The 27,745-nt window shown below is 42.5% G+C and overlaps 2 protein-coding genes across 12 annotated transcripts in view; one reads left to right on the top strand and one right to left on the bottom strand.

Moving 5' to 3' along the window:
• The window catches only part of GPSM2 (G protein signaling modulator 2), a 26,741-nt gene extending 12,518 nt beyond the window's left edge, over nt 1-14,223 (top strand). For 3 of the 4 annotated variants that reach the window (XM_054515772.1, XM_054515770.1, XM_054515771.1), the window contains exons 3-15: nt 3,612-3,833; nt 4,863-4,998; nt 5,463-5,605; nt 6,105-6,228; nt 6,492-6,607; nt 7,557-7,712; nt 8,504-8,612; nt 9,009-9,138; nt 9,454-9,521; nt 10,461-10,637; nt 11,403-11,565; nt 11,706-12,127; nt 13,540-14,223. In XM_054515772.1, the coding sequence (XP_054371747.1) occupies nt 3,613-3,833; nt 4,863-4,998; nt 5,463-5,605; nt 6,105-6,228; nt 6,492-6,607; nt 7,557-7,712; nt 8,504-8,612; nt 9,009-9,138; nt 9,454-9,521; nt 10,461-10,637; nt 11,403-11,565; nt 11,706-12,127; nt 13,540-13,704 (2,130 nt within the window). In that variant the 5' untranslated portion in view covers nt 3,612 and the 3' untranslated portion in view covers nt 13,705-14,223. The remainder of the gene's footprint in view (nt 1-3,611; nt 3,834-4,862; nt 4,999-5,462; nt 5,606-6,104; nt 6,229-6,491; nt 6,608-7,556; nt 7,713-8,503; nt 8,613-9,008; nt 9,139-9,453; nt 9,522-10,460; nt 10,638-11,402; nt 11,566-11,705; nt 12,128-13,539) is intronic. The other variant, XM_054515773.1, reaches the window with a different exon arrangement.
• Nucleotides 8,311-27,745, bottom strand: CLCC1 (chloride channel CLIC like 1). 8 transcript variants are annotated; one of them, XM_036387738.2, is made up of 12 exons: nt 27,640-27,744; nt 25,824-25,964; nt 24,050-24,142; nt 23,139-23,246; nt 20,597-20,818; nt 19,330-19,470; nt 18,112-18,205; nt 16,943-17,040; nt 16,716-16,862; nt 15,845-16,129; nt 15,021-15,266; nt 8,311-11,547 (listed from the first exon to the last, which is right to left on the bottom strand). In XM_036387738.2, exons 2-12 carry the CDS (start codon nt 25,953-25,955, stop codon nt 11,539-11,541), a joined length of 1,575 nt encoding a protein of 524 aa, XP_036243631.1. In that variant the 5' UTR covers nt 25,956-25,964; nt 27,640-27,744; the 3' UTR covers nt 8,311-11,538. The 8 variants fall into 8 exon arrangements, with proteins under 8 accessions (XP_036243631.1, XP_036243632.1, XP_036243634.1 ...); XM_036387739.2 differs by having other exon boundaries at nt 27,670-27,744; XM_036387741.2 differs by having other exon boundaries at nt 25,824-25,927; nt 27,640-27,733.

Here is a 27,745-nt window from a genome sequence, read left to right as displayed (position 1 = left end):
CATTACAGGATGCTGTGGCACAGTGGTGCTGCATCCAAACTAAAGACATGGCATGGGGATGTTTTGTCTCTAGGTGTGTTATTTGTACCAACATGTTTCATGGCAAAGTGATGACAGCTGTGTTCCCCCTCAAAAGCAAAAAGCCCTCTTAGTGGGAATTGAACTGAATAAAACTAAATTGTGCTTAAAGATTGTAGTAATCAGGGAGTGTTACTACCTTCTTCCACTGACTTAATTCTTACCACTTTTCTTGTTCTTATTGTGAGATGAGAACAACTGAAGGGAGGGGGACAAAAACAAGGAGGCAATATGCTTAGGATTTATATTCATAGAAATAATAAAGGTTTAAAATAGAACATGAAAAAGGTCAGAGAAGAAGGAGGCGGGGGTGGGAAGAAGAAAAATAAAAATACTGGGGAGCCAGGCAGGAGGAAAAGCTTTGAGGGCCAGATAAGGATGAGGTAGTTTTACAAATAAGAAATTATTCAGGAGATGCCAGGCAGCTATAGACAGCACAGCAAAATGGAGCCCTGTGTGAGCATTTTCAAGTAATATCTGAGAGAACCCTGTCGTGTTCAGCAGGAACAGAATTGCCTTAGGAGTGCACAGATGAATGGGGCTTGTTCTCTTCTCCTCTCTGCAGATTCAATGTATCTCTTGTTTGGCCACTGGGTGTTGAGTAAATAATTCCATTCAGCCCAGGAAACAGAGAAAGTAATGTCATATTCTCCTTATAACTATTTAATGACTTCCTAAAACATTGATAACCTGGCCCTGTCTAGTCTGCCAAAGTGCTGTTTAACCATTAGCAGTGACAGGTGGAGAACACCTACGTAAATCCTAAAGAAACCCACCAAACCAAAAAAAAAGTGTTAATTTGCATAAGAGTCCTTTAAGTAGCAGAGGGGAGAAAAAAACAAATACAAACCAAAACCAAACCTCTTTTGAATCCAGTTTTGGTACTCAATGGAAAAGCCTCAGAAACTTTTAAAATAACTGAGCGATTTCATAGCTCTTATATAACCTGAATAAAATATTGAGTGCAGGCAACTGTGGAAATAAATATTTAATTGTCTCTGTTCTATTTCTGTATAGCTTATTTAGATTTTGAAATGGTAGGTCAGAAGGAATGGATCCAGATGGAATTAAAGTTTTAATTTGCTGTACAGATTCTAGCAACTTGTTAACACAGCCTCTCAAGAGTTGTGTAATTTTTGCATTCTTTTTTTACTCAAGCAATTATTAATTCTCATTTTCATTTACTTCCTGTAATTCTGGTTGAATTTAAACACTGTAGTAACAGCTGATTTTCATCAGTCTAAGTAATTTACTTCTTAGTTGTGTTCTGTATGAAAGATCCCACATCTCTCATTTTTATAAGTTACACTAAATCTAGGGTTGTAAAGTAAAATGATTGTATTTCAAATTCCCTGATGAAATGGTAATGCTGTGTTGGCATTTGGCATTTTTAGGTGTAGTGTGAAATCAGATGAATGCAGTCTCTCAAGGGGGGCTACCATACTGCAGCACTCTCTGATACTGCCCTTGAAGATTTTTACCTGCTTTTTCTTCACTGATTATGTGGCCGATGTCTCACAGTAATTTTTTTTTTAATAGAATAAATTCACTTACAGAAGCAGAGTCCAGTGTAGCAATTTCATTGTTATGTCACACACACATTTTGCTGGAAGGTCTGCTCTTTTTGGCCATTCAAGCAAAAATCCAGAGTGTGGCTGTGTAATGGTCCCAGTCTGCACTGAGAAGCACCACATTTTCCAGCTGTCAGTCTAATTGGACATGTCAGTTAACATGAGGTGCCCGGAGAGAACCTCTTTGGATAGGATTAAGATTACCCAATGAAGTGTTTTAAGTCTTAAACCTTCAGTTGCTGATGGTGTCATCATTTCTGCCTTGTACTTAATTGTACTTAATCATTTCTGCCTTCTTCTGTCTTACATTCCACACATGCACAATGTCATGAGAGCCAGGTGGTGTGTTGTAGCTAACAGGAATGCTCTAACTTCTCTAAGGAGTTTGCAAACCTAAAAATCCTGCATGTGTTATGGATATCCAGCCTGGAAAGTTTGGCTTGGCAAGAGCTTCATGCTGGAGTTATCTTTTGCTGTCAGCATCTTTAGCTACTACCAAACAGAGAGTGCTTTTTGTTGCAAAAGGTAACCATGTCGGTCATCTCGCTGTGCTTAAGTTGTGGCACCTCCAAGACCAGCAGGTATGGTAGTTCTTTGTGTTTTGTATTGTGCTTGTGATCCCAACTCTTCTCTCTTTTGGAAGTCATTAGATTTTTCAAAAATATTTCCTTCCTGTTCAGATTTGAGTCAAAGTTTGTATAATCAATTTTTTTTTCTAGTTTAAGAAAATAAAGAAATGTATTGTAGGTATGTTAAAAACTTCATCACTATGTCATGTCAAAACAGGTTTCGTCTGGTGTTTCCACTAAAATAACTTCTGCAAAAGCCAGCATTTGATTGTCCACTCTTTGGCAACATTAGCATGTACTTTTTCAACTATTACAGAATGTCTCTTACTGGGTTTTCATTTTGAAAAAAATCTTAAAAAAATAAAATGCTGACATTTTTGCAAGCTTTTTAAAATGCATGGATCCTGGAAAAGCTGGAGAACCATACTGCTTCAAGACTGGGACCTGGAGCTGTTGTCTTTCTCATCTTCCTCTCCCCTGCCTCCCTTGCATCTCAGAACCAGAACGTAGGAAACGTTTGGATAAAATTGTTAACACTTACTGAAACGTTATGTTTTGTACTCCTGAGCTCACTGGGGCAAAGAGGCACGTGAATGCCACTGTAGTTTTCTATCAGTGTCTTTGTTCATGTTCAAAATGTATTATTCTGCAAATTCATTAATGATTCTGCTTTTGTACCTGTATAATTGCACAATTACTTGTTCATAAAATTAAAAACTATTCCAGTGGGTTCTGGAATAATGGTGTATCAGTGAAGTAACTTGAATTGACATACATTTTGTCATTAATTGAATCTAGATATTTTTTCTTACACTGAGAATTTCCACAGCAGTGCTAGTATAAGAAATTAAGTGCCAAGGAGTATCGGATTACAGAGGAAACAACTTGCAGAAAATTAGTCAGTCTTTGATACACAGCACAGAATATTCTAATTTGATTTTTTTCCTGTGAATCATTTTGCAGGTTACTGTGGCATCACCCTAAAAATCTTAAGTGCTTCCATTTGTCAGAATCAGTATTTGTCAGTAATAGCTTGATTTCTAGGTAACTTTTCTGAAATTATCTAGATGGTGAAAACTGTTTTTGAACCCTTTGAGTGCTGCCTATGGACAAGAGTAAGTTTGGTTTCCTCTCTGAGACTGAAAAAATAAGAAATTGTAGCTGTTTGTTCAAATGTTATTTTGCTTTGAAATTACCTTTGAAATTGTAGTTTCCATTTCAGCCTTGGTTTCTGTAGTACTCTAAAGCAAAGCTCATTGGTTGTGGTGTGCTGCTGATTCCCTCTCCTAAACAAACAGAGGCCATCTGATAAAAGAATGCCGTGTCCAGAGCTCAGGTGCTGCACAGAGGGTGCCTTTAGGAGTGACTGTTGGCCTGTTTTGTCCCTGTGCAGGATGGAGGCTTCCTGCCTGGAGCTGGCTCTGGAGGGCGAGCGCCTGTGCAAGGCAGGAGATTGCCGGGCTGGGGTGTCTTTCTTTGAAGCTGCTGTGCAGGTTGGAACTGAAGATTTACGAACCCTGAGTGCTATTTACAGCCAGCTGGGCAATGCCTATTTCTACCTGCAGGAATATGCAAAGGCCTTGGAATATCATCACCACGATTTAACTCTTGCAAGGTAACTGTTCTCCATGCCGTCTCATTCTGGGAGACACGAGCAGCTGCCTGCTCACTGTCCTGCCAAACCCTGCATTATACTGGCTAATGAGTGAACGTGGTGTGGCACAGGGCTGGGGGCCTGGCAGGTCACTTGGGTGCCCTCTAACCTGGCAGCTAATACTTGGTCTAGCACCATAATCCTGGAAGTGACTGAGGCCTCACCAGGTTTCTGGATAATTAAATGGCTGCTTTAAACCCGCCCTTTCTTTACCCTTTCATGTTTCTAAAACTCAGTGTTTCTAGTACTCTGTATTGTTGAGCTGCTCTCTTGTTTACTAGACAGAACTCCCTAATGTTTATCTGTGAAATCTAAAACTCTATCCCTTTCATATGCTATTTATGTATCTGACTTTTACTGATTTGTATAGATCCAATAAAAGGCACAGGCATATAATGTACTTAATGTCAATTTGGCATAAATCTATTCTTCCCCCTGCCTTACCCTGCTCCTGTGCTGTGATCTTGGGGCATTTGTTTTGTTGTGTTGTTGCCCAGGTATGACAGTCTGAGTGGTTCAGTGGCAGTCTCTTGCCTTAGTCTCATTTAAAATGTAGAAATGAAGTAGTGCCTCGAGCTACAGAGGAGACTGTAAGTCTTAAACCTTACAGTTAAGTGTCTTGTTAAGTTAAAGGAGATTTTTACTTAAAATAAGATGGTCAAGTAAAACACAAATGCAGTTAAACCTCTCTTTTTAATGCTGGGACTGTCTTTCTAAATCATCTTTAAGAATTTTCTCTCTATTTTCTTCTTAAAAGATGTGAATTTAAAAGATAAATGTTAAGCAGATGATCAATACCAGCAGCTGGCCAAACAGCAGTGTCTGTAACCACAGACTGAACAATGTTTGAGTGCATTTCAGATATAAAATGAATTGAACACATTTACATTTACATACTTGTGGTCACTTTCATAAATTCATGTAATTCTCTACCAAACATCGGTTTAAATGATCCACTGTTTTCTGGGTACTTAATTGCTGCTATTTTAGGACAATTGGAGATCAACTGGGAGAAGCTAAAGCCAGTGGGAACCTGGGCAACACCTTAAAGGTACTTGGGAATTTTGAAGAAGCTATTGTTTGCTGTCAGAGACATCTGGATATTTCCAGAGAACTTAATGATAAGGTAAGAATTGTGCAGGAATTTGGATGTAAAGTGCTAACACACATTCCCCTGAACCCTGTGGTACTGGTAAGGAATGTGCACTTTTCAGAGGGAAATAGTGAATATTCAATTATTTCTTCTAGGCAGTACAAATCTATTAGTTGGAATGCAGTTGTTTGTACCTGGAAGACTATAGGTCCAGGTTAAATATTACCCTGTTTTGTGGTGGTTTTGTTTGTTTTAAATTTAAGTTTTAATGGTAATTGACCTCTAGAATGTATCTTGTTCTTCAAAAAGAAGTAGCATGCAAAACAATTGGATTGAGGGCTATGACTGGGTAGGTGATAATATATTCAGAATGGGCAGAGTGGATATTGACAGGTAGTTAAGGAACTTTCTTCCCATTTGTGGATTGTACAAATAGTTGTTGTGACAGAAAACTTTGAAGCATGAAATTTTAATGCCTTCTTTTACTTCTGGTTCAGGTTGGAGAAGCAAGAGCACTGTATAATCTGGGAAATGTATATCACTCCAAAGGGAAAAATGTAGCTAATGCTGGAACCCATGATCCAGGGGAACTTCCAGATGATGTTAAAAATGCTTTACAGAAAGCTGCAAAGTATTATGAGTAAGTAGGAGCTTTAAGTGTTGGGGGCTGGGAGGATGTGATCGTGTAGTTCATTAGAATGTGGGAGATCTGCAGTGCCATGAGCTGAACTATGGAAGGCTTCTCTGCAGAACTGAGGTACCTGTCAGTTTGGTCTTTTCAACAAGACAGTGCCCTGGTTCTTACCCTGGCCTCACTTGTACTGTACCTGACAACCCTTAGTTAGAAACAGCAAAGCTCTTCAAACCAGGCTGAGACAACAGGACCTTGTCACACCTGTGTGTGTAACTAGAGGGGAGCACACTGGCTTGAGTTAGAATGCAGTGGAGTTTGGTAGCTCACAGAAAGTATTTTTTACTCAGATTCATGGTTATTTAAAGGCCATTAAAATAGGCCAAAGTAGAATATCTCTGCCTTTTCCTTTATATAAGAAATTAAAATTAGTATTTAAATGACTGTGAGAAAAAACCCAAACCTTTTAAAAGTCACTATTCTCATTCTCACTCTCCCCCTAAAACAGGGAAAACCTGTCAATAGTAAAAGAGCTGGGTGACAGAGCAGCACAAGGACGTGCCTTTGGAAATCTGGGAAACACACACTATCTTCTGGGCAACTTCAGGAGTGCAGTTTTAGCCCATGAACAGGTACAACAATGTGGTAGTAATGAATTCTGTGCTAGCAGAATATCACATTGCTCCTGATCTTTAGTACATGTGTTGTGTGTTGGATCTTGTTGCAAGCTTTTTAATGCAGGTTTTAAATCTTAATGGCACAAACTTCAAGTTTGGCTGTTCTTATCAAGCATTGTTGACTTAAAGAATGCATTTTTTTCTTGCATTTCTGCATGCAAATGTATGTAACAAAGTATAAAGGGGAGTAACTAATGCAGTCATTTCACATTTTTAAGCGTCTCCTCATTGCAAAAGAATTTGGTGATAGATCAGCAGAAAGAAGAGCATACAGCAACCTTGGAAATGCCTACATATTCCTGGGGGAATTTGAAACTGCTGCTGAGTACTACAGGTGAGTGACTGCTGATAAACACAATTTATATCTCTTGTACAGTTTACTTCTGTTGTGCCTGGTACTGTAGCTCACTGTGGAACAGCCATTGCTTCAACATATACTTTAGAAAAATTTCCATTTGTTTAGCAAAGAAATTTTTCCTTTGTTGTTTAATTGTCATGGTTCTCTAAAGTGAGGGGCAGCATTAATGCTTTTTATTTTTTTAACTCTTTTGCTACTTTTAATAGTTACTTTGCAGTGCTGTACACAGACATCTTTCACTGCTAGGCATTTATTCCCATTATTCTAGAAGCAGGCATTACTGTCTCACTCTTAGTGACTTCTGGAATGATGTGAGTAGCTTTCCTACCCTGAGATGGGTGGCTGCCTCAGGTGTGTTCACCAGCTGAGAGAGCTAGTGCACAGCAACATCAATTTACATCTTTAGTCTGTATTTTCAAGCCAGACTTGTCTTGATCTCTGCACCACTGAGCAGTTGCTGCTGTACCTGGGAAAGTAAAAGCTTGGCAAAGATACAGTATAGGTGCTATTAGGGATTTCAGAGCACAGCAGCTCTTAGGAAGAAAAGTCTCAGTACTGAGCAGATCCCTCTGAGCTTGGTGAGTATAGGCCTGTCCTGCCCATGCTGATGGGAAAGTAGGTATTGTAACACTGCTATTGAACAGTGCAACCTGTCAGGGAAACTCCTACAAATTATTAATGAAGCAGTAAATTAAAAGATGCTTAAATTAAAAGACTTAAAATACATGCTCTCTAATGAAGTAGGTTGCAGCGGAGGAAGACTTTACAAGTGTGAGATTGTAAGGGTTTACAAGATAGTAATTTATGAGCCGATAATTTGCTAGCCTGCTGCCCCAGTTTGTTGAAGTTGTGTAACAGATTTTCAGCTGTGCACGTGCACTTCTGAAAGCTTTTCCTTGTGGTGGTTTCTGACCCTCTCCTGCAGGAGGACACTGCAGCTGGCTCGGCAGCTGAAGGACAGAGCTGTGGAAGCACAGGCCTGCTACAGCCTGGGGAACACCTACACTCTGCTCCAGGACTATGAGAGAGCCATTGACTATCATCTCAAACACCTTGTGATTGCTCAGGAGCTACATGACAAGTAAGCCCTAAGAGATTGTTTCATGTATGTGTGACACTCAGAGCAAATCCTGTTACCTTCAACTCCACTGGCATTGTTCCCCATGTGACAGCAATTCATGTGAATTCCCCCAATGCTGGGCTTTGGTTTTCATATGGAAAATGAAAATTACTCATAATGGTATTGCAGCTAATGAGTCTGATATGAAAGACAAATTGATGAATGACTCTTTCTACATCATCTGCTGTCAGCAAGTCTGTGTAAATTAAGGAAAAGCAGATCTTTCTTTCATGAGTTCATTATAATAATTCATCCTACTTTCATAAGAATCTGCGTTCTACTTGTCCACAAGTTAATAATACAGGAAGGGATGGGGGAAGGAGAATAAGACTGCAGCAAGTCATGTTTATATTACAGTGCTGATTTCTGAGGCCTTTTTTATAGTGTCGGCTGCAACCATAATTTTTTGCAACATTTAAATGTACCTGTTCTTAAGTCAATAAGAATACAGAGGACTAATGTGTCATGCAAACTGAGGAGAAGCCAAGTAGGTTATACAATGTCCCATGCTTACAAAACTAATTTGTTTGCTGTGAGCTTAAAAATTAAAAAAAAAAAATTAAATTTGTTCATATTTATTTATAACCAGATCACACTCCTTAAATACAATATTTAATATGTTGGTGGTGGCATGGTCTCTGATGATTGCCTCCATTTATTTAGCCCAGCAAATTACTTTGGCAGTACTGTGAAAACCTGACCTCTGGTGTTCAGCAGGTAGAGGTGTAATTGCAAATGTGTGTTGTTTTCAGAATTGGGGAAGGAAGAGCATGCTGGAGTTTAGGGAATGCTTATACTGCTCTGGGAAATCATGACCAAGCCATCCATTTCGCAGAAAGGCACCTGGAGATTTCAAGAGAGGTATGATTTTCATACTCCCACTGTGCTGGCTGTTGGTTTTTGCTCTCACTCACAGAGGTTTTATGGAGGTGTGTTTGTGCATCTGATTTTGAGCATTTTCAATCATTCTAGAGACAGCTGATTCCAGGTTATTTCAGCCAGTCAGCTCTTTAGTCCTAGTGTCAGCACTCACAAAGGCGTCATGGACTCCCAAGTTAGTGGCCAAGCAGAAATTATTTTAGGCTTTTTTATGTTACCTGCTAGTTGTTACTTCTTTAAAAAGATGTTCTCAGTCTTCAAACGGGAAAACCTTTTGAGCCTTTTTCTCTCTGAAGTCATGGGACAAAGGATTGCTTTACAGTTACACACATGAGTATTTGTTAAGGTAATACAACTGCTTATTTTATTTTCTTGAAGGTAGGAGACAGAAGTGGAGAACTCACTGCCAGACTTAATCTCTCAGATCTTCAAATGGTTCTTGGATTAAGCTACAGCACAAACAACTCCATGATGGCAGAAAGCCACGCAGTGGAAAACAGTTTGAATGGTATGTGCCTCTTTCTGAAGTAGTTTCCCAACAGAGAACTTAAAAAAGAATCTCATTAGAGTTCTTTACTGAGTTGGGGTTAAGTATGGAAGTTTGCTTGGTTTTCTCCCCAGCAACTAAAAAAGGTTCTTGGGGTACTGGATCCCTTCAGCACCTCCTTTTCTGGAGGATTTATATTGTGAATCACAGGGTACTGCTTAGTTTCTTTGTGTGTTCTAATTGTGTCTGTGTCTTGGACCTTAGATGAGTACAGCCACAGCTTGTCAAGTGACACCATAAATTTTAATAATAAAAAGATGAATTTGTCTCTTGAAGGTGGCAGACCAAGAGGACGCCGTTACAGTATGGAGAACATGGAACTTATGAAATTAACACCAGAAAAGGTTGGCACTTTGCTTCTTTCTGTTCTGCTGCTGATACTGCAGTGAAACATTCTGAGGGTGTGCTGATGTGCCATTTGCCTCCCTTTTTAATTGAGTTGATTACAGGAGCTCCATAACACCAGGTCTAACAATACTAACAAAGAGTACTTCTGTCATGTAGGTAACAGCACGTGACAGGTGATGGCTGTAGTGGCTTGTGGGAAGCCTGCTTTATTCCCTGCATGAGTGAGAAAGAATGGGGTTCTGTAATGAGCATCAAAGGATTTTCATCTCTTTATAGAGATGGGTTGAGGTTGCAGCATGAAAGTAATTCAGAATTAAATTCCTGAGCTTTAGCTTAGCTCTTCTGAACACTTTTTCTTTGGTTACAGTCATTTTATAGGGACTTAAAATACATGCTCCATTTTTCACTTTGAGATTTCAACCAACTTGCAAACCATCAGAAGCTTCAACCTCCATCTTGAGTAAGGATGCTATTTCAGAAATGTTACAGCTGAGTCACAGGCAAAACAACTTCTCCCCCTCCAGGCTCAGAAATCTTTTGGCAATGGGAGCTCCCGATTAAAATCCTTGTATCAGCCTATGAGAGATTTCTTTTACATTCTGCCTTTCAGTACTGGGCTGGCAGTTCTGCATAAATGATTCCAGTGGCAGACTGAAATTGCTATTTTTCCCTCCACACTGGGATATCTAATTGCAGTCTCTTCAGGTGAGGCAAAGCCTGTTATATTAATCAATAAAATCTCAAAGCATGTGTAGTCAGTACAGCTGAAGTCAGCACTGGCACTCAAGAGCCTCTTTGGGTACATCCTTGTGGCTGCAAGAACAAAACAGTGTAAAGCTGCCTCATTTTGGGGAGGAAAAGCAGCAGCAAGTAAGAGGTAACAGTACTGGTAAGTAAAATCAGAAGGCTTAATTTCCTGACTCTTGTTTTCTTAGGTTCCAAACTGGAACAGTGAGATTCTTGTTAAACAGAAACCACTGGTTGCCAAAACTTCAGCAAAACTTCATTTTGTAAATCGACTAAAAGGCAAAAAGTACAAAAACGGCACCACCTCCAAAGTTTTGCAGGATGCCAGTAATTCCATTGATCATCGACTTCCAAACTCTCAGAGGGTAGGTGTGGTGAGCCCATGGCCTTTACTCATCTTTGTTTGATCAGAATTGTGGAAAACACCTTCCTCCAGCTGTCCTGTTCCGTTTAACTTGATTTAAACACTGTGGCTCTAAACTGATGCAGAATCTGTCATTCTACAGCTCTCTCCGGGTGGTGCCAGCTTTAAGAGTTTCCTACTACTGCAACATTTTACTTGTGGTGGTTTTTTTGAAGTTAGAAATGAAATTTATTTGCAAGCTGAGGTCTAAGTCTCTTCTAGACCCTACTTCTCCAAACTTAGCAAAATCTATTGTCCTGATTCAGGCAGTGGGAGATATTTCAGACATACTTTTTAGGTTATTACAGTCTTGAGAGAAGGCTGTTCAAAATAAAAGAACTGAGGCATTTGGTCATAGACCTGAGGAGACAATGGCAACTGTTCATTGCTGCTCTTGTTTCTTTTTCTTCTCATGGGCATTTGGGGTTTTGTTGGATTAATGGCTGAGGAGGAATAACTCCCATTTTACCATGATCAGAGCACAGTTTCTTTCCATTTCAGAGAATGAGACATTTCTAATATGTTTCACTCTCCAAAATGCTACCCTAGCATTAGCATCTCCTCCTTGGATAGATCTCTGGCTATAGAAATGGTTGACTAAAAAAAAATTTATTTAATAAATTTCAGATATGTAAATATCAACCATATCACTGGACTGAAATTCTGGTGCAGTTGTCCCAGCTGTAGGCACTCTAAGGTCAAATACCCCAAATTTTCTCCTTTTCAGAAAAGCAGCCGTGAGACGATGGCAGATGAAGGGTTCTTTGATCTGCTGAGTCGGTTCCAGAGTAACAGGATGGATGATCAGAGGTGCTGCTTCCAGGAGAAGAACAGACTCCCAGCTCCTTCAGTGGCAACATCCTCTACTCCACCTAAAACGATGATAAAATGTAATTTTTTAAAAGCAAAATCCGTATTTGACTCGAGTTTTATATAAATACTGTTTTCAAAATGTACTTGCAGACAAGACTCAGTACAGCATTGGATTTACTCCTAGGCTAACTCTAATTACTCTGTGTGTCCCGGGCAGCCTTTTCCACGTCGGCGGTGTCCCCGCACACGGACGAGTTCCTGGAGCTGCTGGTGAGCTCGCAGAGCCGGCGCCTGGACGAGCAGCGCGCCAGCCTGAGCCAGCTGCCCGGCCTGAGGCAGAGCCAGAGCCAGAGCCAGAGCCAGCTGCCCGGCCTGAGGCAGAGCCAGAGCCAGAGCCAGAGCCAGCTGCCCGGCCTGAGGCAGAGCCAGAGCCAGAGCCAGAGCCAGCTGCCCGGCCTGAGGCAGAGCCAGAGCCAGAGCCAGAGCCAGCTGCCCGGCCTGAGGCAGAGCCAGAGCCAGAGCCAGCTGCCCGGCCTGAGGCAGAGCCAGCGCCACAGCCGCGCCCTGCTGAGTCAGCTCGGGGCCAGCACCAACGGCGACCTGGATGATGACTTCTTCGACATATTGATCAAATGCCAGGTAAGGGCTTAACCTCCTCAGCTTCTGCTCTGGGGACTGCATGTGGGCCTCCTCTACTGCGTTCTGTAGGGAAGCCACTGTGTTTTAAGATACGTATTGAGCTGACAGATAACGAGGAACATAAGAGAACAGAAGATGAGGGTTGGGGTTTTTTTAATTATCCAGTGTCTAGTAAGTATAATTTTGGTATTTATACCACAGTAACTATTAAAAGTAAGAAACACTTAAAAAGAAAAACAAGTGAGGCTATTGCAAGGAGTATGTAAAATGGTCTTAAGTGTTTAGACCTGGCTTGCTAAGGAGGGCACCTGAGATACACCAGAAAGAATTCAGTATCCAGGTTTTGGTGGTAAGAGTGGTCATCATTTCCGTGAGATTAAGTTTAAATGATATAGTAATATACAAGTGAGGTGACTGATTTTCAATTAGAGCATGTGCATATACCAATTAGACCAAAAAGAATTAAAAAGACTTGCTGGTTTGTCTGATTGGTTGACAAGCAGCCAAAAATACAAAATTCAGACGCTGAGTTCTCCAAAGGCCAGTAAGTATGGCAGCCTGGCTGAGAAAGCAGCACCTGGAATTGAGTCTACATGACAGTGCTCATCAGCCTGCTGACATAACCATGTTCTGTTACAGAAGCTTGTCTGTTTCCTTCTGTGAGTCAAGCAAAGAATCTGGAAATACTTTCTTTTAGGACTGGGAAAATATTTCATTTACTCTGATCAGTATGGACTGCTTTAAACGAGCACAGAAGGGCTGCTGCCTTTGAGCCTTTTTGTCTGAAGGGTGCCTGTCCCAGGTCCAGCCACCACTGAAAGCTGTGCTTTTCCTCCTGAGCCCACACTGCCCTCCAGCAGCCCGCCTGTTCCTGTGGGAACACCACTCCCCAGCCTGGGAGCAGAGCCCAGCCCAGCAGCGCTTGCCACCTGCTCTGGAAGCTTGGCACTAAACTGTACCCAGCTGCACAGAGTGGAGCCAAGGGGCCTTCAAGCAGTGCCCTCTCAAATCTCACAGCACTGCAGCCATTTTTTAGTCCCTGTGTAAGGAAAGGAAGACAACCATACTTCCTGGTGTATGAGACCAGAAACACCCTGTACCAATGCTAAAAAATCTCCTTCTGAACTAGGGACAGTTAGATCTCATTTTGCAGTATGTCAAAGAACTGAACTGGGGGTGGGTGTCACTTTCAGACACATGCGACAAGTGGGTCAGAGGACCCATTTTAGTTACACTTGGACTCAATAATTTCATTTAGCAAGTTTAACTTGAAACAAAACTTGTAAATTAAATCTCTCTACTAGCTTTAAATCTGCCAGCAAAAGGTTTTAGTAGTTCTTTCACTTAATTTTGTTAACTTACTCCATATCTTCCTGTAAATATGCAGCTTGTCTTGCTTGGTCTGTCTGTAGGGCTCCAGACTGGATGATCAGAGATGTGCTCCTCCAGGAGCTGCCAAAGGCCCCACTGTACCAGATGAGGATTTTTTCAGCCTGATTTTGCGCTCACAAGCCAAGAGAATGGATGAGCAGAGAGTCCACCTACCCTCAGCTGTAAAGGGACCCAATTCCAGCTGAAGACCCCAGCAGTATGTACAGCAGCATCCTAGGGATCATTCTGGTTTGCTGGAAAAGCACACTTGCCTTTTTTAAGATGACTACAGGCAGTAGCTCTGTCTCCTTTCTCCTGATGTTTCACAGAAATAGCAGCAGCATCACACTGGTGAGCAGTAATTACAAGAGCAGTGTCTGAGGTACTGGTACTGTGTCCCCCCTCTTAGTTGCCTCTGGTCTATCAAAATGATTACGACTTTTTTTTCTCTGTCAGTTCCCTCATTGCTCATTAGTGGATTCTACCACTGTCTCAATCTAATGAAAGACTTAAATTTTTATGTTCTTTTTAAAGAAAATTTGATTTTTTCCCCTGATTTGTACTTCCTGAAAAAAGTTCTGTTTTCTTTTATACTTTTTTAAAAAAATAATTTTAAAAAAAGAGAAGAAATTGCTTTAGTATTTAGTCTCTTTGCAGAAACAATTTCTATAAAAAATTAAACTGTAGTTTTAATTCTGTTTAATAAAAAATAGTTTTTTCAAGCATTATGTTTTTTTGGTAATATTTAGCTAACTGTTTCCCACATTAATTCAGAACAGTTCTGCAATCAGCAGAAGTTTTCAAGAAGTGCTTATTTCAAGAAACAGCTGCTCCTGCTGCTCTACAGCTTGTGTGATACGTGCCCATGCACCAGGAATCACAGGTGGTGAGCACTGGGCACCAACTGCCATGGGCCTGGGGCAGTGCCTGCAGCACCCCCATCTCCAGTGCCACCCACAGAAATGCACGGGTGCTCCTTCCTGTACCTGACCTCAGCTGCTCTCTGACTCTGGCCAAGGACGAGCTGGGCTGGGGGAGTTCTGGGGAACAACCACTGGACAACATCCCCAGGGCAGCTCCTGTTCCTGGCCCTGTTCAGCTCTGAGCTGCCTAAAAACCACCTGCTACAACATCAGGTGCTCACTCTCTGCAGATCATTACACCAGGAGCAAATCCATCAGCTGCCCTAAAACTGAGCTGACAAGAAGCAAACTGATTTTAAAGAACATAAACCCAAAGACAGACCTGAGACATCTGAGCTGGGAATTAGCATTAAGGCAATTACTCAAAACTTATTACACAAACCTGATTTCCAACAAGCAGCAACACTCCAGAAGCCTGGGTTTTTCTGGCCACTTGAAGGTGTATCACCTTAACACCTTTATTTCAGACTCCAGAGAGTACCCTCTCCCAGATTCTACATTCCCACCCAACAGGTTACTGATGTTCTTGTCTCTTCTACACTTGAGAATGAGAGCAGAATTATCAAGTACATGACAAGTAAAGATTAGACAAAACTTACAGCAGAGTCTGGGTCTTCCTTAGTCTCTTTCCTGGAGTCATGTAAAACGCTCTCTTTCTTCTCTTCACACGGTTCTGTGGCAGAACTTTTCTGTTCTAGGTTTTTATTGGGGTCACAGTTTTCTCTAGTCTCTCCCTCTACTTTGCTTGTCTCCTGTTTTTGCTGCTCAAGTGCAGCTTCTGCAGTAACGTTTTCAGCTTGGAGAGTTTCAAGTCTATGAACATCAGATTCAGTGTACAACCTGTTCTGCAAAAAAGTCAATAATAACCTATTAATTAAGCAATCAAAAGTGACAGCATCTATTGTTTCAGGTGCATCCCAGCTCAAGGGGTAGGGCTCACCCGAAATATGACTGGTATTTTTTTTCCCTCGGGAAACAGAACATGTAAATAAGCCCAATATCGAGTATAAATCTGGTTTGAATTTTCTGTAGTTTACAGGGAAATCAGCACTGCTTTTTTTCCTCCACATTTCTTCTGTGGGTTATCATGATTGCCCAGGCTCACACACATACTGATCTCTCAAAACTGAAGCTGTCTTTACCATAAGGAGTTTTAATTCAGTAGTTTCTTGCCACAGTTAGCCACTGCAAGATATTTTTCCAGAAGAAACATATCCAAGACACCTTTATCAAACTGTTCCATAGGGGCACGTGTAGTTCCTTAGCTCCTCTCTCCCCCAGATCTGGGTTTAAGCGTGTTGTTTAAATGTGTCCTAGCAGTGGCTAAACTGCAATCTGCTGAGCTTAATGCCAGCTCCCAGAGCACCAGGAGACACATCAGGCTGTGCTCTGTGGCACTCTGGTCCCTGTGGGACTCTGGTACCTGCTGTGCATCCAGCTGGTCGCTGTTGCGTGCCGTGTCCGGGCTCCTGCTGCCATTGCCCGCTCTCAGCCTGGGCAGGGGCCTGGTGGCAGCGTCCCCTCTGTCCTGGTGGCCTCTGTGCACATATGGCTGCTGCTGCACGTAGAACTCGTCTGCTGTCCTCCCATCGTACTGCCCAAAGGCTATGGGCTCCTGCCCACCAGCAGGCAGAGGAAGACTTTTCTTCTGAGAAGACCTTAAGTATCTTAATGCAGACACTGATGATCCTGCACCATAGCAAAAAGTCTGCGGGAGAGGAAAAAACCAAAACTGAGCAAAACACCAAATATCTGCAGCCTATGGTTTTCACACAGATTTCTTGTCATATATCTGAAAGACCCTTAAGGAAAAAGTCAGGTGAAGGGAATGGCTCAAGCTTTCTGCAGTCTGACCATACTGCAGGAACTGCCTGCTGGATGCAGTTCATTGTTAGTGCTACATGAATGATTAAGGCTCTAACTCAATGCCTTCGTGTTAATGCCAGCCACACACATCATAATGTAATGACTCAAAGAAGAAATGGGAACTAAGGTGCAATAAACTGTCACAGAGCCTAAGATCTGAAGCAGTTTAATGCTACTATATCCCACCTGGGGGAGTGGGAGAGGAATACAGTTTGAACGCAAAACTCGGCTCTTTTAATTCCTAGACCAACTGTAGTATGAAGCCTTTGTCAAGAAAAAATTCCCTTGCAGAAGTCACTTCTTTGTGCTAAGAAATCTGTTCAGTTTACAAATGAGAAATAATATAATAGATAATACTTTAATAGAAACACATTTAATATTTAAAAAATAAAGCTGAGCTTCTAAATGTAAGATGAATGTATACAAACCAGGACACCCAGAGCCATGGTAATGAGCACTGGAACCTGCAGAATTAATGGTATCTCCTTCATAAGTGCCTTGATGAATTCACCAATACCTTGTCCTATGTCCTTCAAAGGCTCAGTTACAAAGTTGGTGAAAGTTACTGCCAAGGCCTAGAAAATAAACAGAAAACCAGTGTTGTCACACAAACACCAACCTAGGCCTTGGCAGTCCCTTCAGGCTTGGCACATACCTTTGATGGTGGAACCATATAAACAGGATTTACAAGCAGAATTTCATAATACTTCTTACAGGGATCATCCTGAAACGTCCATGTGCTTCTAAGCCATTCTGAAATCAAAGCAGACACATATTATTACTACTTCTTAAAAAGATACTTTCTGACACAGCAGCAATACAGAAAGCAGCATTTCAGTTACAGATGGAAGAGAACTCTTCTAGATGCAGTTCAAAACAGATTTATTTTTACACATCTGAGACTGGCTTGGAAGTATAGTTTATCCAGTCAAGGGGATGCAGGAAGAGGAGGGAAGGCTGGAAAGAAAGAGAAGAACCTGAAATTTTCCCATGTATAATCAAGAAAGCTCTTTAGGTGAGATCAGGTCCCAGAAGCCTCAGAGAAAAAAGTCTCATCTGTGGAAACTATGAACTTGCCACTGTGTTCACAGCTACTGACACAGCATCATTCTGTGTTATTGCTCATCTGCCAGTCTGCAGGGAGATTGAAATTGTCTCCTTTGCTTGCTGGATTCAAGGGTCTGTTTTAGTTATAAGCAGGAAGTCTTACTTCTTAAGGGAACCTTTACATTATAAACAAGTGATTCATAACATCAGTGATTCTGTAGCTCGGTTTTACTGCAGTCAGAACATAAATCATTGACATGTAATCAAAAACAACAGAGTCAAGAAATTACACAGGGAAGACCATAACAAGCACTTTAAGAGCTGCCACCCTTCATCTACCTGCTATGGCACTGGACAGAAATAACAGCCAATAAAAAAAATCAGCTTTCTCTGTAAAATAGTAACACCTGAATAAATACAGATCCAATTCCTGAAATCAATTGTACTCACAGGTGTAATACATGAAAAAAAATCCTTGCCCTGAACTCTGCCTGCCTGTCTTTAGTAAATGGCACTGAATGGTACTGGGGAAACAGGTAAGTTACAAGAAAAAGAAGTAACACCATGACATACCCCAAGTACAGTGCTGTGATCAGCTCTCCTCCCAAGGCCTAGAAAACAAAGTCTTAGGGGATGGCAAAAGGGTAAAACCATGGAATAATGTATCGAGGAGAATTCCCTGTACTACCCATGAAGAAATCCGAGTATCCTGGGATACTATGGATTGATATTTTGTGATCTTAACTACTACTGCAAAGTAGCAAGACAAGAGCTTACCCATGAGACTTCCATACCACTCCAGCTTCTCAGCACAGACCTTGTCAAACTGCCCCATCTTGGCCATCTCTGCCTGGTGCTGAGCGAAGGCCAGCTGCAGGGAAACACACACTGAGTGCTGCAGCCAGGAGTGCTGCTCCTCAGCCAGCCCTGCTGGCTCTCTGCAGCCTGGGCATAGTTCCCCACATAAATGGGAATTTCCCCATTGTCCCCTTGTAATGACAATTCCCCATGTAATACGTATTTAGAAAAGTTTACTACCTAAACAATTTAATGGAGTTAAATTCTAAGAACTTCCTAGGAATGGACAAAACCCCTGAGATAATGGCTACCTCCAAGTTATTCTCCAAATGAATCTGAATTGTCAAAGGATCAGACTCCAATGTTGAAAGATACAAGTTCAAGGCAAAAGTAAATTTATGACATCTTTTCTTAAAATCTTTCTGGAATAGAGACACAGCTGTCATGCACTTACTAGCTAAAACATCCTCTTTTTTTTTTTTTTTTCAAATAATTCCCATAAATACCTGTATTTATTATAGTTTTGCCTTACTGATTGCAATTGATAATCCAAACAGAAAAAATCAGTCAAATCATCTGTTGCAAAACACATTCTTCACTGCCTCAACCCAAGCCATCTGCATGGCATTCCAAGCCCATGCCAGAGCCATGCCACTCTCCAGCACTCTGCTGTCCCTGGGTCTGACACACTGCAGTTCAATCCTGATTGACAAGATGTGAGGGCAGATTTTGTGGCTGGGCTTTGATCTGGTATCCTAAATTCCTCCTCCATAAAACTCATCTGATTGTACCATCAGCCACTTAATCACCATTAATGAGGCATTTATCTGGTCTATCACGTGAAACACAGTTTCTACCAGGGAATCTTAAGAAAAAAAAATCTGAATATATTTCTGTATACCTTTTCTACCAAGCTGCTTTAGTCAGAGGTTACATCTGCCTTGCCCATGTAGTGAAATCAGAGTTCTAGTGCCCTCTGAATTTTCTGCACCTCCACAGCAGAATACAGTTGTCAGGGTTTCTTTCGTTCTTTACACCTAACACCCCTATCAACATGCAAGAGAAAATGTCTATCCCTTTTTTATTTTGCAGTTAATGAAGAGCTGTATGTAAACCAACCAAAGGAACTAAACAACCTTAACTCCCTCATAGCTGTACAGTTCTAAGCCAACAAGCCATTAAGATTACAGAACTTACCGTGTACAAGTAAAACCAATTCCATACAAAACTGACGAGAAAAGTCAGAAATAAAACATATTTGAGCTGAACAAAGCGGGAAACGTAGGTCCTCAGTTCTGTAGCCATCACAATCACAATGCACACTGCGCACAAGAGGAGCTGAAAAAGAGGAAAACATTATGACCCATATTTGGACCTCTCACAAGCTCACTGACAGTACACATGAAGAAACTCCCAACTTTTGCTTTTACTAATGTCATTTACACAGAATAGCTGAGAAGTCCTTCCTTGCTTCCACAGCCCATCTGAGCAGCACAAGGCAGAACAGATTTGTGCACTACTAATATTCATCCCTGTCACAGCCTGACATTGCAGCTGCTCATTTGTTTCTTGTGATATTTAGTTGTTTCTTCCTGAGAATGTTTGTTACATTAGCAACCACACTTCTAAATGATCAAATTGGTGTCAGCCAGTGCTTGAGCAGTTTGTGCCTGCTCTGAAACACAGAAAAACTGCTGCCAACTCCTGCACAGAGAGACAAAGTTTGGGTACCAGCAGCAAGACTTCAAAGAAGGACTCCACAGTGTCTTTCCACCCAAGGACCCCTCTCAGAGGTTACTGACAGCCTGCTTTTGTCATCTGGCTTCCAGGGACCCCTCAAATCTAGACAGACTACTTGCAAGATTACGTCAGCACAAAACATTGGCATATTCTGAATTGTAAAGATTTGTTCAGAAAACTTCATCTTTATTAGAGATCCTCAGCTTAGCACTTTATAATTCCCATAGTCATGCTCTCCTCTCCAACCCTATAGAATTTTTTTCCACAAAATTTGCAAAAGCCTCTGACCTATAGGAGGTCAGAGGTTTAAATATATACTTGTCTCAGTATCTATTCCAACTCTTGGAGAAGCCAACAGCTTCAACAACTACACGAACAAGAGACAAACATGGAAGATCTATAATGCATGAGGTGTCAGTTCTAGTGGTAAGAAAGGGCAACGAGTCTGGTAGCACAGATATAAAAGACAAGAAAAAAAAGCATACCGAAAAAAAAGCCTCAAACCAAAGCTACAACAGACAACAGATGACCACAGGAATAAAAAACTTGAATTCCTTCTTAAAGCAAATACACCCTTCAGCAACCACAAAGAAAAAGAGTCACTAGAAGTATGATGGAAGGAATTGCTTTATCTGTGGAGTTAAGATGGTAATATTAACTGACTAGCACAGAGAAACTGAAGAAAACAGCAATTAAAAGCAATAATCAACCTTTATTCTCTTACCCAAAACAAATGATACAGATCAATTCCAAAGGTGTCTTCAAATCTCCACCGCCAAGCTTCATCATCATGGTGCTTAAAATTGACCAGAATATCACTGAGTGCCTCATCCAGGGCTCCTGGCTGCCAGGCTTCCTCACTGACAAACCTGAGGATCTCCAAATACGTCTGTCTGCTAAGAATGATCTCAGCGTCGTAATGGACATGGCCCACATCTTCCCCAGGCTGCATTCAGAGCAAAGCAAAACGAGGGTTAAAAGCTGCTTCTTTGGAAATAGAAATGCATCCATAGGCCAAAATTCATCATATTCATTCTGTATCAGCACCCCTCTGAAGCAGGCTGCAGGATGAAAACATGGCACAGGAGGCACACTATGATTCTATAACATTTTGTTCATCTAAACTACACAAAACACAATTCAACTGGTTTGTAATCTTTCAATTCTACAGGAAAAAAAACCCTGAAAGAATAAAGTAAACTATCTCGCTTGTTATTAAGATTTCAGGACCAGGGCTCATTAACAAGTAATAATTACATATACACTATGTGTGTGCCTCAGTCAAAGCTGGATAATACAGATACTAAAATAAGTTTTACATTGCTTAATGTAATGTTCCTTATTTAAAAGTAATTTTGCTTATTACTAAAGATCAATTCTTCTACTTCTGAATAAACAAAATCTCCAAAGACAATATAATAAAGTGCCCAGCCAACAACTAAAGCACCATGCAGCCACTCCCTCCAATGTCCTTCCTGGTGGGGAGGAGAATAAGCAGAAAGGTAAACCTCATGAGCTGAGACAAGAACAGCAAACAAAGTAAAATGTGATGGCAATAATACTACTAGTCATGAAAAGAGAGAAAGAAGGAAATAACCCCCAGAAGAACAAGTGCTGCACAGTGCAATTGCTCCCTCCAGCAGCTCAGCCCCTCCCAGGCAGCTCCCCCAGCCCATGCTGGGCACAGCAGCCATGGTTTGCAGTGTCCCTGGGGCCAGCTCAGCTCAGCTGTCCTGGCCACGCTCCCTCCCAGCTCCTCCTGCACCTCCTGGCTGGCACGGGGCACAGAGGAGTCCTTGACTTAGAGAGAGCACAGTGAGCAACCACTGAAACACCAGAGTGTTATCAACAGTGCACTCACTCTGAATCCAAAACACAGCCCAGCTACCAGCAAGAACATTCACTCTATTCCAGCTGAAATCACTGCATAAAGAAAGTAATAAGGTGATTCTTATATGGAAACTCTAATAAACTGCTATTCCTTGATGGTTAGAATCACAGAATGGTTTGGATTGGAAGGGACCTTAAAGATAATCTGGTTCCAACCCTCATGGTCAGGGACACCTCCCACTAGACCACATTGCTGAAAGCCCCATCCAGCCTGGCCTTGAATGCTTCCAGGGATGGGGCATCCACAACTTCTCTGGACAACTTCTTCCAGTGCCTCACAACCATCAGAGCAAAGAATTTCTTCCCAGTATCTAATCTAAACCTCCTCTCTTTCAGTTCAAAACCATTCCCCCTTGTCCAAGCATTGCACACCCCTGTAAAAGGTCAGTCTTATAGGCCCCCCTTTAGGTACTCAAAGGGTCTCTAATGCCTCTCCAGAGCCTTCTCTTCCCCAGGCTGAACAGCCTTAGCTCTCTCAGACTGTAGGAGAGATGCTCCAGCCCTCAGATCATCCTCGTGTTCTCTCTGGACTTGCTTCAACAGGTCCATGTTCTTCTCTACCCTGGGACCCCAGAGCTGGACACAGCACTGCAGGCTGGGTCTCACCAGAGCAGAGGGGCAGAGTCCCCTCCCTGCACTGCTTTGGCTGCAGCCCAGGGTGCAGTTGGCTCTCTGGGCTGAAGGCTCACATCATCAGCTTCTCCAGCACTCCCAAGTCTTTCTCCTGAGGGACAGTCCCAGGCCTTTCTCCACCCAAGCCTATTCTTCTTCCTGGCATTGCCCCATCACATGTACAGGACCTTGCACTTGGTCCCACTGAACTTCATGAGTTTTGCATGGACCCAGCTCTCAAGCCTGTCAGGGTCCTCCTGGACAGCCCCCCTTCCTTAGGGGTTTTATTCTGTCTGGGTTTTAGCTTCGTTAACCTGATGCCTGCCCCTGCTTGGACAATCTCTCTGTACTCCTCCCATGTTACCTGTCCTCACTTCCACCCTCTGCAGGTTAACATGGTAGACCTACAATTCAGGCCTTGTAAGTCTACAACAAACAACTCAAATCTGGCTCCTTCAAGTTTCCAACCATTAATGTGACCAGAACAAGGTGTTCCTATAGCTGCATTCCAGCAACAGATGCTAAGATACACTGAATTCACAAACCCTTCCTTTGGATGCTTTACAGATCAAACAACAACTGTGTCTCCTCAGCAGTACAGGATGCACACACTTCTGTCATCTTTTCTTTTGCCATCCAGTTCCCTTCATTGCATTTAAAGTACACCAGTGTAATTACTCAATGCTTGGTAACTGTGAAAACTCCATAAAGCAGTAATATGAATTCATTTTAATTATTTTTTTAATGACTGTTCAAATACTTACAAGGCCAAGTTTTCCAGCTTCATTTAAAATCTTATTCAAGAATCGCTTAAAAATATAAAAGCTCCGGCTCTCCTGTGATTTGGCATTCCTCTTTTCACACTCTGCAATCTGCAATTGTGCAAAAGACACTTTTATTCACTTTGCTCAAACCAGCTTCTTCATAGGAGAGAAAAAATCCCAAATATACCAACACATTTAACTCAGGATTAACAGGGGCACATTTCCTTAGTTTAGCAATGATTCCCTGGTTAGTCTGCCAGATAAAAAGCATTTGCAGTTACTGAACATAATACTTTCCATGGAACTGGCCAGTACTGGAGATACCACATCTGCTAGTAATATTCAAATCCTGACTTCAGTAAGGCTAGAAACAAATGTAAACGTCTGGATCTCCTTACATTTTAAGTTTGCATCAGGAAAAAAAAAGGAAACTGCCAAAAAATCGAAGTAACTAAAACAACACGAAAATGACACATATATCCCATTGGGGATCCAAATGGCTGAGGGCAGGAAGGGCCCCAGTAGCCACACAAGCATCACCTGAGAGCTGCAGCTCTGCACATGGCCCTGGTCTCTGTGCCCACAACCCATGCCTTACAATCTAACAGGACTGACAGCTTGAGAACAGCATGGGGTAATCAGCACCCCACCTCCAAACTGCTGACACTGGACAGAAGCACCTTGCTCCTATCGATTTCATTGCACTACAAAACATGTCAGGAAACAGACCTTTGTAGGCAGAACAACAACTTGAAATGAATTCAAACCAATTCCAGTCTCTCCTCTGCCTAGAGGTTCCCCTTCCATAAAGAATAAATTATGCCAGCAATGCACCTGTTTGATACTATCCAGAAAAGCATCATCAGAAAGCACAAACTATAAAACACAGGAAAATATTCTGAAGAACAAACCTTGTGTTGCAAGGAATCTACTACCCTGGAACAACGTGAGATTTCAGTACTGACTGTATCCACAGCCTCTTCCTCAGAATCATGATAGTTTGGCTACAATTACAGAAAAAAAACATATGTTTAGAATCCAAGAATTTGACCAACATGCCCTGTTACACTTCTACAGTCACATCACTTTAGAAGGAGCAAAAGAGCTAAAAACTGAGTACAGATCTTTGCTGCTAATACTCTCCCAGTGACACTGCAGTTACCTCTCTGCTGTTATTTTAGGCTCCACATGGACAATTGCTTTATCTAAAAGCAAAAGGTGAGGTCTTGCCTGTCCTCCCCCACTTGCCCTTTCCCCTCCTTCGAGTGCTGCTGACCCACAGAGTGCATCAGATTAGATAATGGCACTGGCTAAAAACTGACTCAGCAGGCAAAGGGGCAGCTTTCAGCCAGGTGAATTCCCAGCCCAGCTGGCCACACCACCAGCCAGACTGCAGGTAAACACAAACCCCATTCTGGGCTGCCTTTATCTACTGCAGAGCACTCTGTGCTCTCTGCTCATTACTCAGACCCAGAGCAGTGCTGCTTCCAGCCACGTGTGCACACTGAGGGAGGCCTCCAAGAGGAAGCAAAGAGCACCTGAATCTGTGAACTCATGCTGAAACAAAGTTTGGTTCTGAGGGCTTGAGCAGCCCACACAGCCTGCCCGCCTAAAAACTCTGCAGAGCAGAAAAGAAATCCTGAGAAGATGAAGTAACACAAAGTAGTAATTTTTTAGTTTAAGATATAGTTCTAGTTTTGTGGGAGACAACAATAAAGCTACTAATTTTTTATATAAAGCTGAAGCAGTTGGGCTCCAAAGCTTGCTGCTGGATCTTAAGGATGTTAATGACTATCAGGTGGACCTGGAGAAGTTGGAGGTTGATGAGGAAAGCTGTGGAGAGCAATAACACACTCTGCATCTTTTAAGCTTCAGAAAATTATGCTCTATAGTGTTTAAACAGTATTACTTAAGACTGCAAACCCAAACTTGAAAGCCGAATAATAGCAAAAATCAAGGGTGCCCTTACACCCACCTCCAGTTTACAGTGCTACGTGTGCACAATTCACAAGATAACCAACCTCATGGTATTTAGGGTCTGCTCTTCATACAAGACAGAGAAAATTCATCTTGTTAGAACTGATTTTTTTCCTAGTTCATCTTCTCTTCAGTGTTAATGATTCATTGAAAGTACAGCACTCAATCCCTAGTCTGACCTTTCTTCTGAAAGCTGAGGCCCAGCATTACAAAACACCATTAAAATTCACAATAGTCCCACACAAGAAATGAGAAACTGGTTCCTGTTGCTGGGAAACTGGTGGATTAAAATAAAATACAATAATTAACTTTAACTCCCCCAACTTTTATCTGTTAGGAACCTGATTTTCAACACTATACTTGAGAAATTAGCAAGAGCTGCTTAACCCAGTACTTCTCAGAGCAGTAACCTGTGGTGCCACAACCTGCATAAATCAAGCACCACCTGTGAAAATACAAAAAGCTTGATATGACTTGATCTGAGTGCAACAGAAGCTCACCAGGGAAAGGTCCTGAGCTAATTACACTATTTTTTCCCTTGTAATTTTAACCATGGACACGAAGACTTTTCTGTGTATGGATTCAGATACAACATAATAAGCCCTTAAAAACACCATACTGCTATCATTATTTACTGTCACAGTTTAAAAGCAATCTTCCAACAGAATTTAGCTTTTTGGGAGAAACACACACCCTTTCTTTCTCTACCTTATAAGGTCTTCTCATTGTTCCTGATGCTGCATCATAATTGAGCATATCCGTGGGGTCAATCCATTCATCTTCTTGAGCTTTACAGCTCCCTATCAGCATCACTGCACACAACACCAAAGGAAACAGCATCCTGTATCACTGAATATAACAACAAATTCAGGTATTTAGGTCAGGGTGTAACATGCTGTATCAAAATTGAAACAATCTTACATGAAAAAACTAAAAAATGGAGCTTTTTAAAAACTCAGTTCTCCACTAAGCAGGTTTAAACTCACTTCCATATTTTTTCCCAAGGAAAATGTTGACAATAATATGCACAATTAAACTGTATTATATGAGTGGATCAATACCCCTGACTTTGTTATCAGCAGGTGTAGCACAGAGTTCAGTATTGCTAAATATTGATAAAACAGTGCAGAACTCCAGCACGCTTCACCACAAGGGCACTGTGTTAACAGTAAAGCAAATTTTACTGTCACATTAATAGGAAGATTTGGCAGAAAAACTGTCCTTGCATTTCAGCCGTTCCTCGGATACCAGAGGGGCTGGGAGTGGCTGTGCTTTGAGGGATGGCCAATTCAGCACTAAAAAGGGAAGCACAGAGCCCTGTTGCACTTCAGCCACAGCACTGTGGCTCCGGTCACATTCAGTACGAACCACCACAATCAGATTCACAAACAGCGTGACAGACACACCGCGAGTCCGGTCATGTCCAACAAACTGGCCTGGCCAGACCACGGCCTGGAAACGCTCAACAACCCTCAGGTGCAAAACACTGTAATCTGCTGAACAACAGAAACGCTGCATAGTCAGTGATAAACACACCGTCTGCAGGAGCACATGAACACAAAAAATATGAGCAATAAACCGACAAAAAATACGTTACAGTGGGAGACGACTAAAAGCATAATTGCAAACAGCGGCTGGCTCTCTGAATCCCCTGAGGGAGCACTCGGTGTCCCAGCCTTACCCTACAGGCATTCCTAAGGGGGAGGAAAGGGGCACAGCCCGCCCACAGACCCAGGATACAAAGGTGGAGTCTCCTCTGACCTCCGTCCCTCTTAACCTATGTTTATATTGGTTTTTTAAGGGAGGGTAAAAGGTAGAGTTTCAGTTGATGACATTTCGTATTTAGGCGCACTTTGAGTGACTTTAAAGCACGTACACGTCTTGCTTCACTGACACACGTTGGAGAGTGGAAAGCGATACGAATTTTCGAGTTAAAGGAGCACGTTTAGGTTTTGGTCACCTTTTGGGTCACTCCTTTGGCTTAGTTTCCCCTTGGCCGCATTGTTTTAAAAAGAGCAAGGCCACACCACCTCCTGCCGTTCCACTATCCTTTGTTTCCTCAGAGAGCGATGCCCCGCGCTCCCTCAGAGATCCTGCTCCTAAGGGCGCAGGCAGCTTGCCCCTGGAGAACCACCGCCAATGCCAACACTCCTCCCTGCTGAACTTTGGTTTCCAGTATTCCTTCACGAAGGGGCCAGCATGCCCGTCAGGCAGAACTCACCTTGGCCCGCCCTGCAGGGACATCTCTGCCCTGCCCAGCGCCGCGGCCTGCTCTCCTCGGTGCGGCTCCGCAGGCCGCGGGCCCCGCTCCGGCCCGGCGCAGGCCGGCACTGCCGCCCGAGAGCTGCGAGAGCCACCAGGACATAGAGAAGCGACTCCGCACGCTTCTCCCCTGCCCTCGCCTCCTCACGTCGCACTCGACACCGAGCTCCGCCGAGAACGCAGCCCACAACCCCTCCCCGCCCCGACACCGCGCAGGCCCGGCCAGCGGCGCCCGCCCCGCCCGCAGCCCCGCTCGCGGTACCTGAGGAGCCGCGGGGCTCCCGGCGCTCACCCGGTGTTTACGCGCTGCGGGGCCGCCCCGCCAGCCGCTCCGCCCGGCGCCTCCGCCGCCCAGCCGGAGGCGGCTC

The sequence above is a fragment of the Molothrus ater genome, chromosome 9 (genome assembly GCF_012460135.2).
Source record: "Molothrus ater isolate BHLD 08-10-18 breed brown headed cowbird chromosome 9, BPBGC_Mater_1.1, whole genome shotgun sequence".
Taxonomy (NCBI): Eukaryota; Metazoa; Chordata; class Aves; order Passeriformes; family Icteridae; genus Molothrus; species Molothrus ater.
The sequence above is the reverse complement of the archived record's forward strand: the minus strand, read 5'-3'. Positions and strand labels throughout refer to the sequence as shown.

Bases quoted from the DNA above. Each gene is read 5' to 3' on its own strand.
- CLCC1 (XM_036387738.2), bottom strand. From the start codon at position 25,955: ATGCTGTTTCCTTTGGTGTTGTGTGCAGTGATGCTGATAGGGAGCTGT. The intron at 20,819-23,138 runs GTAAGTATTTGA...CTCTGAATGCAG, and splicing joins AAGCTGGAAAACTTGGCCTT to CCTGGGGAAGATGTGGGCCA. The intron at 16,863-16,942 runs GTATGTGCCAAG...TTTATTTTCTAG, and splicing joins ATATGGTTCCACCATCAAAG to GCCTTGGCAGTAACTTTCAC.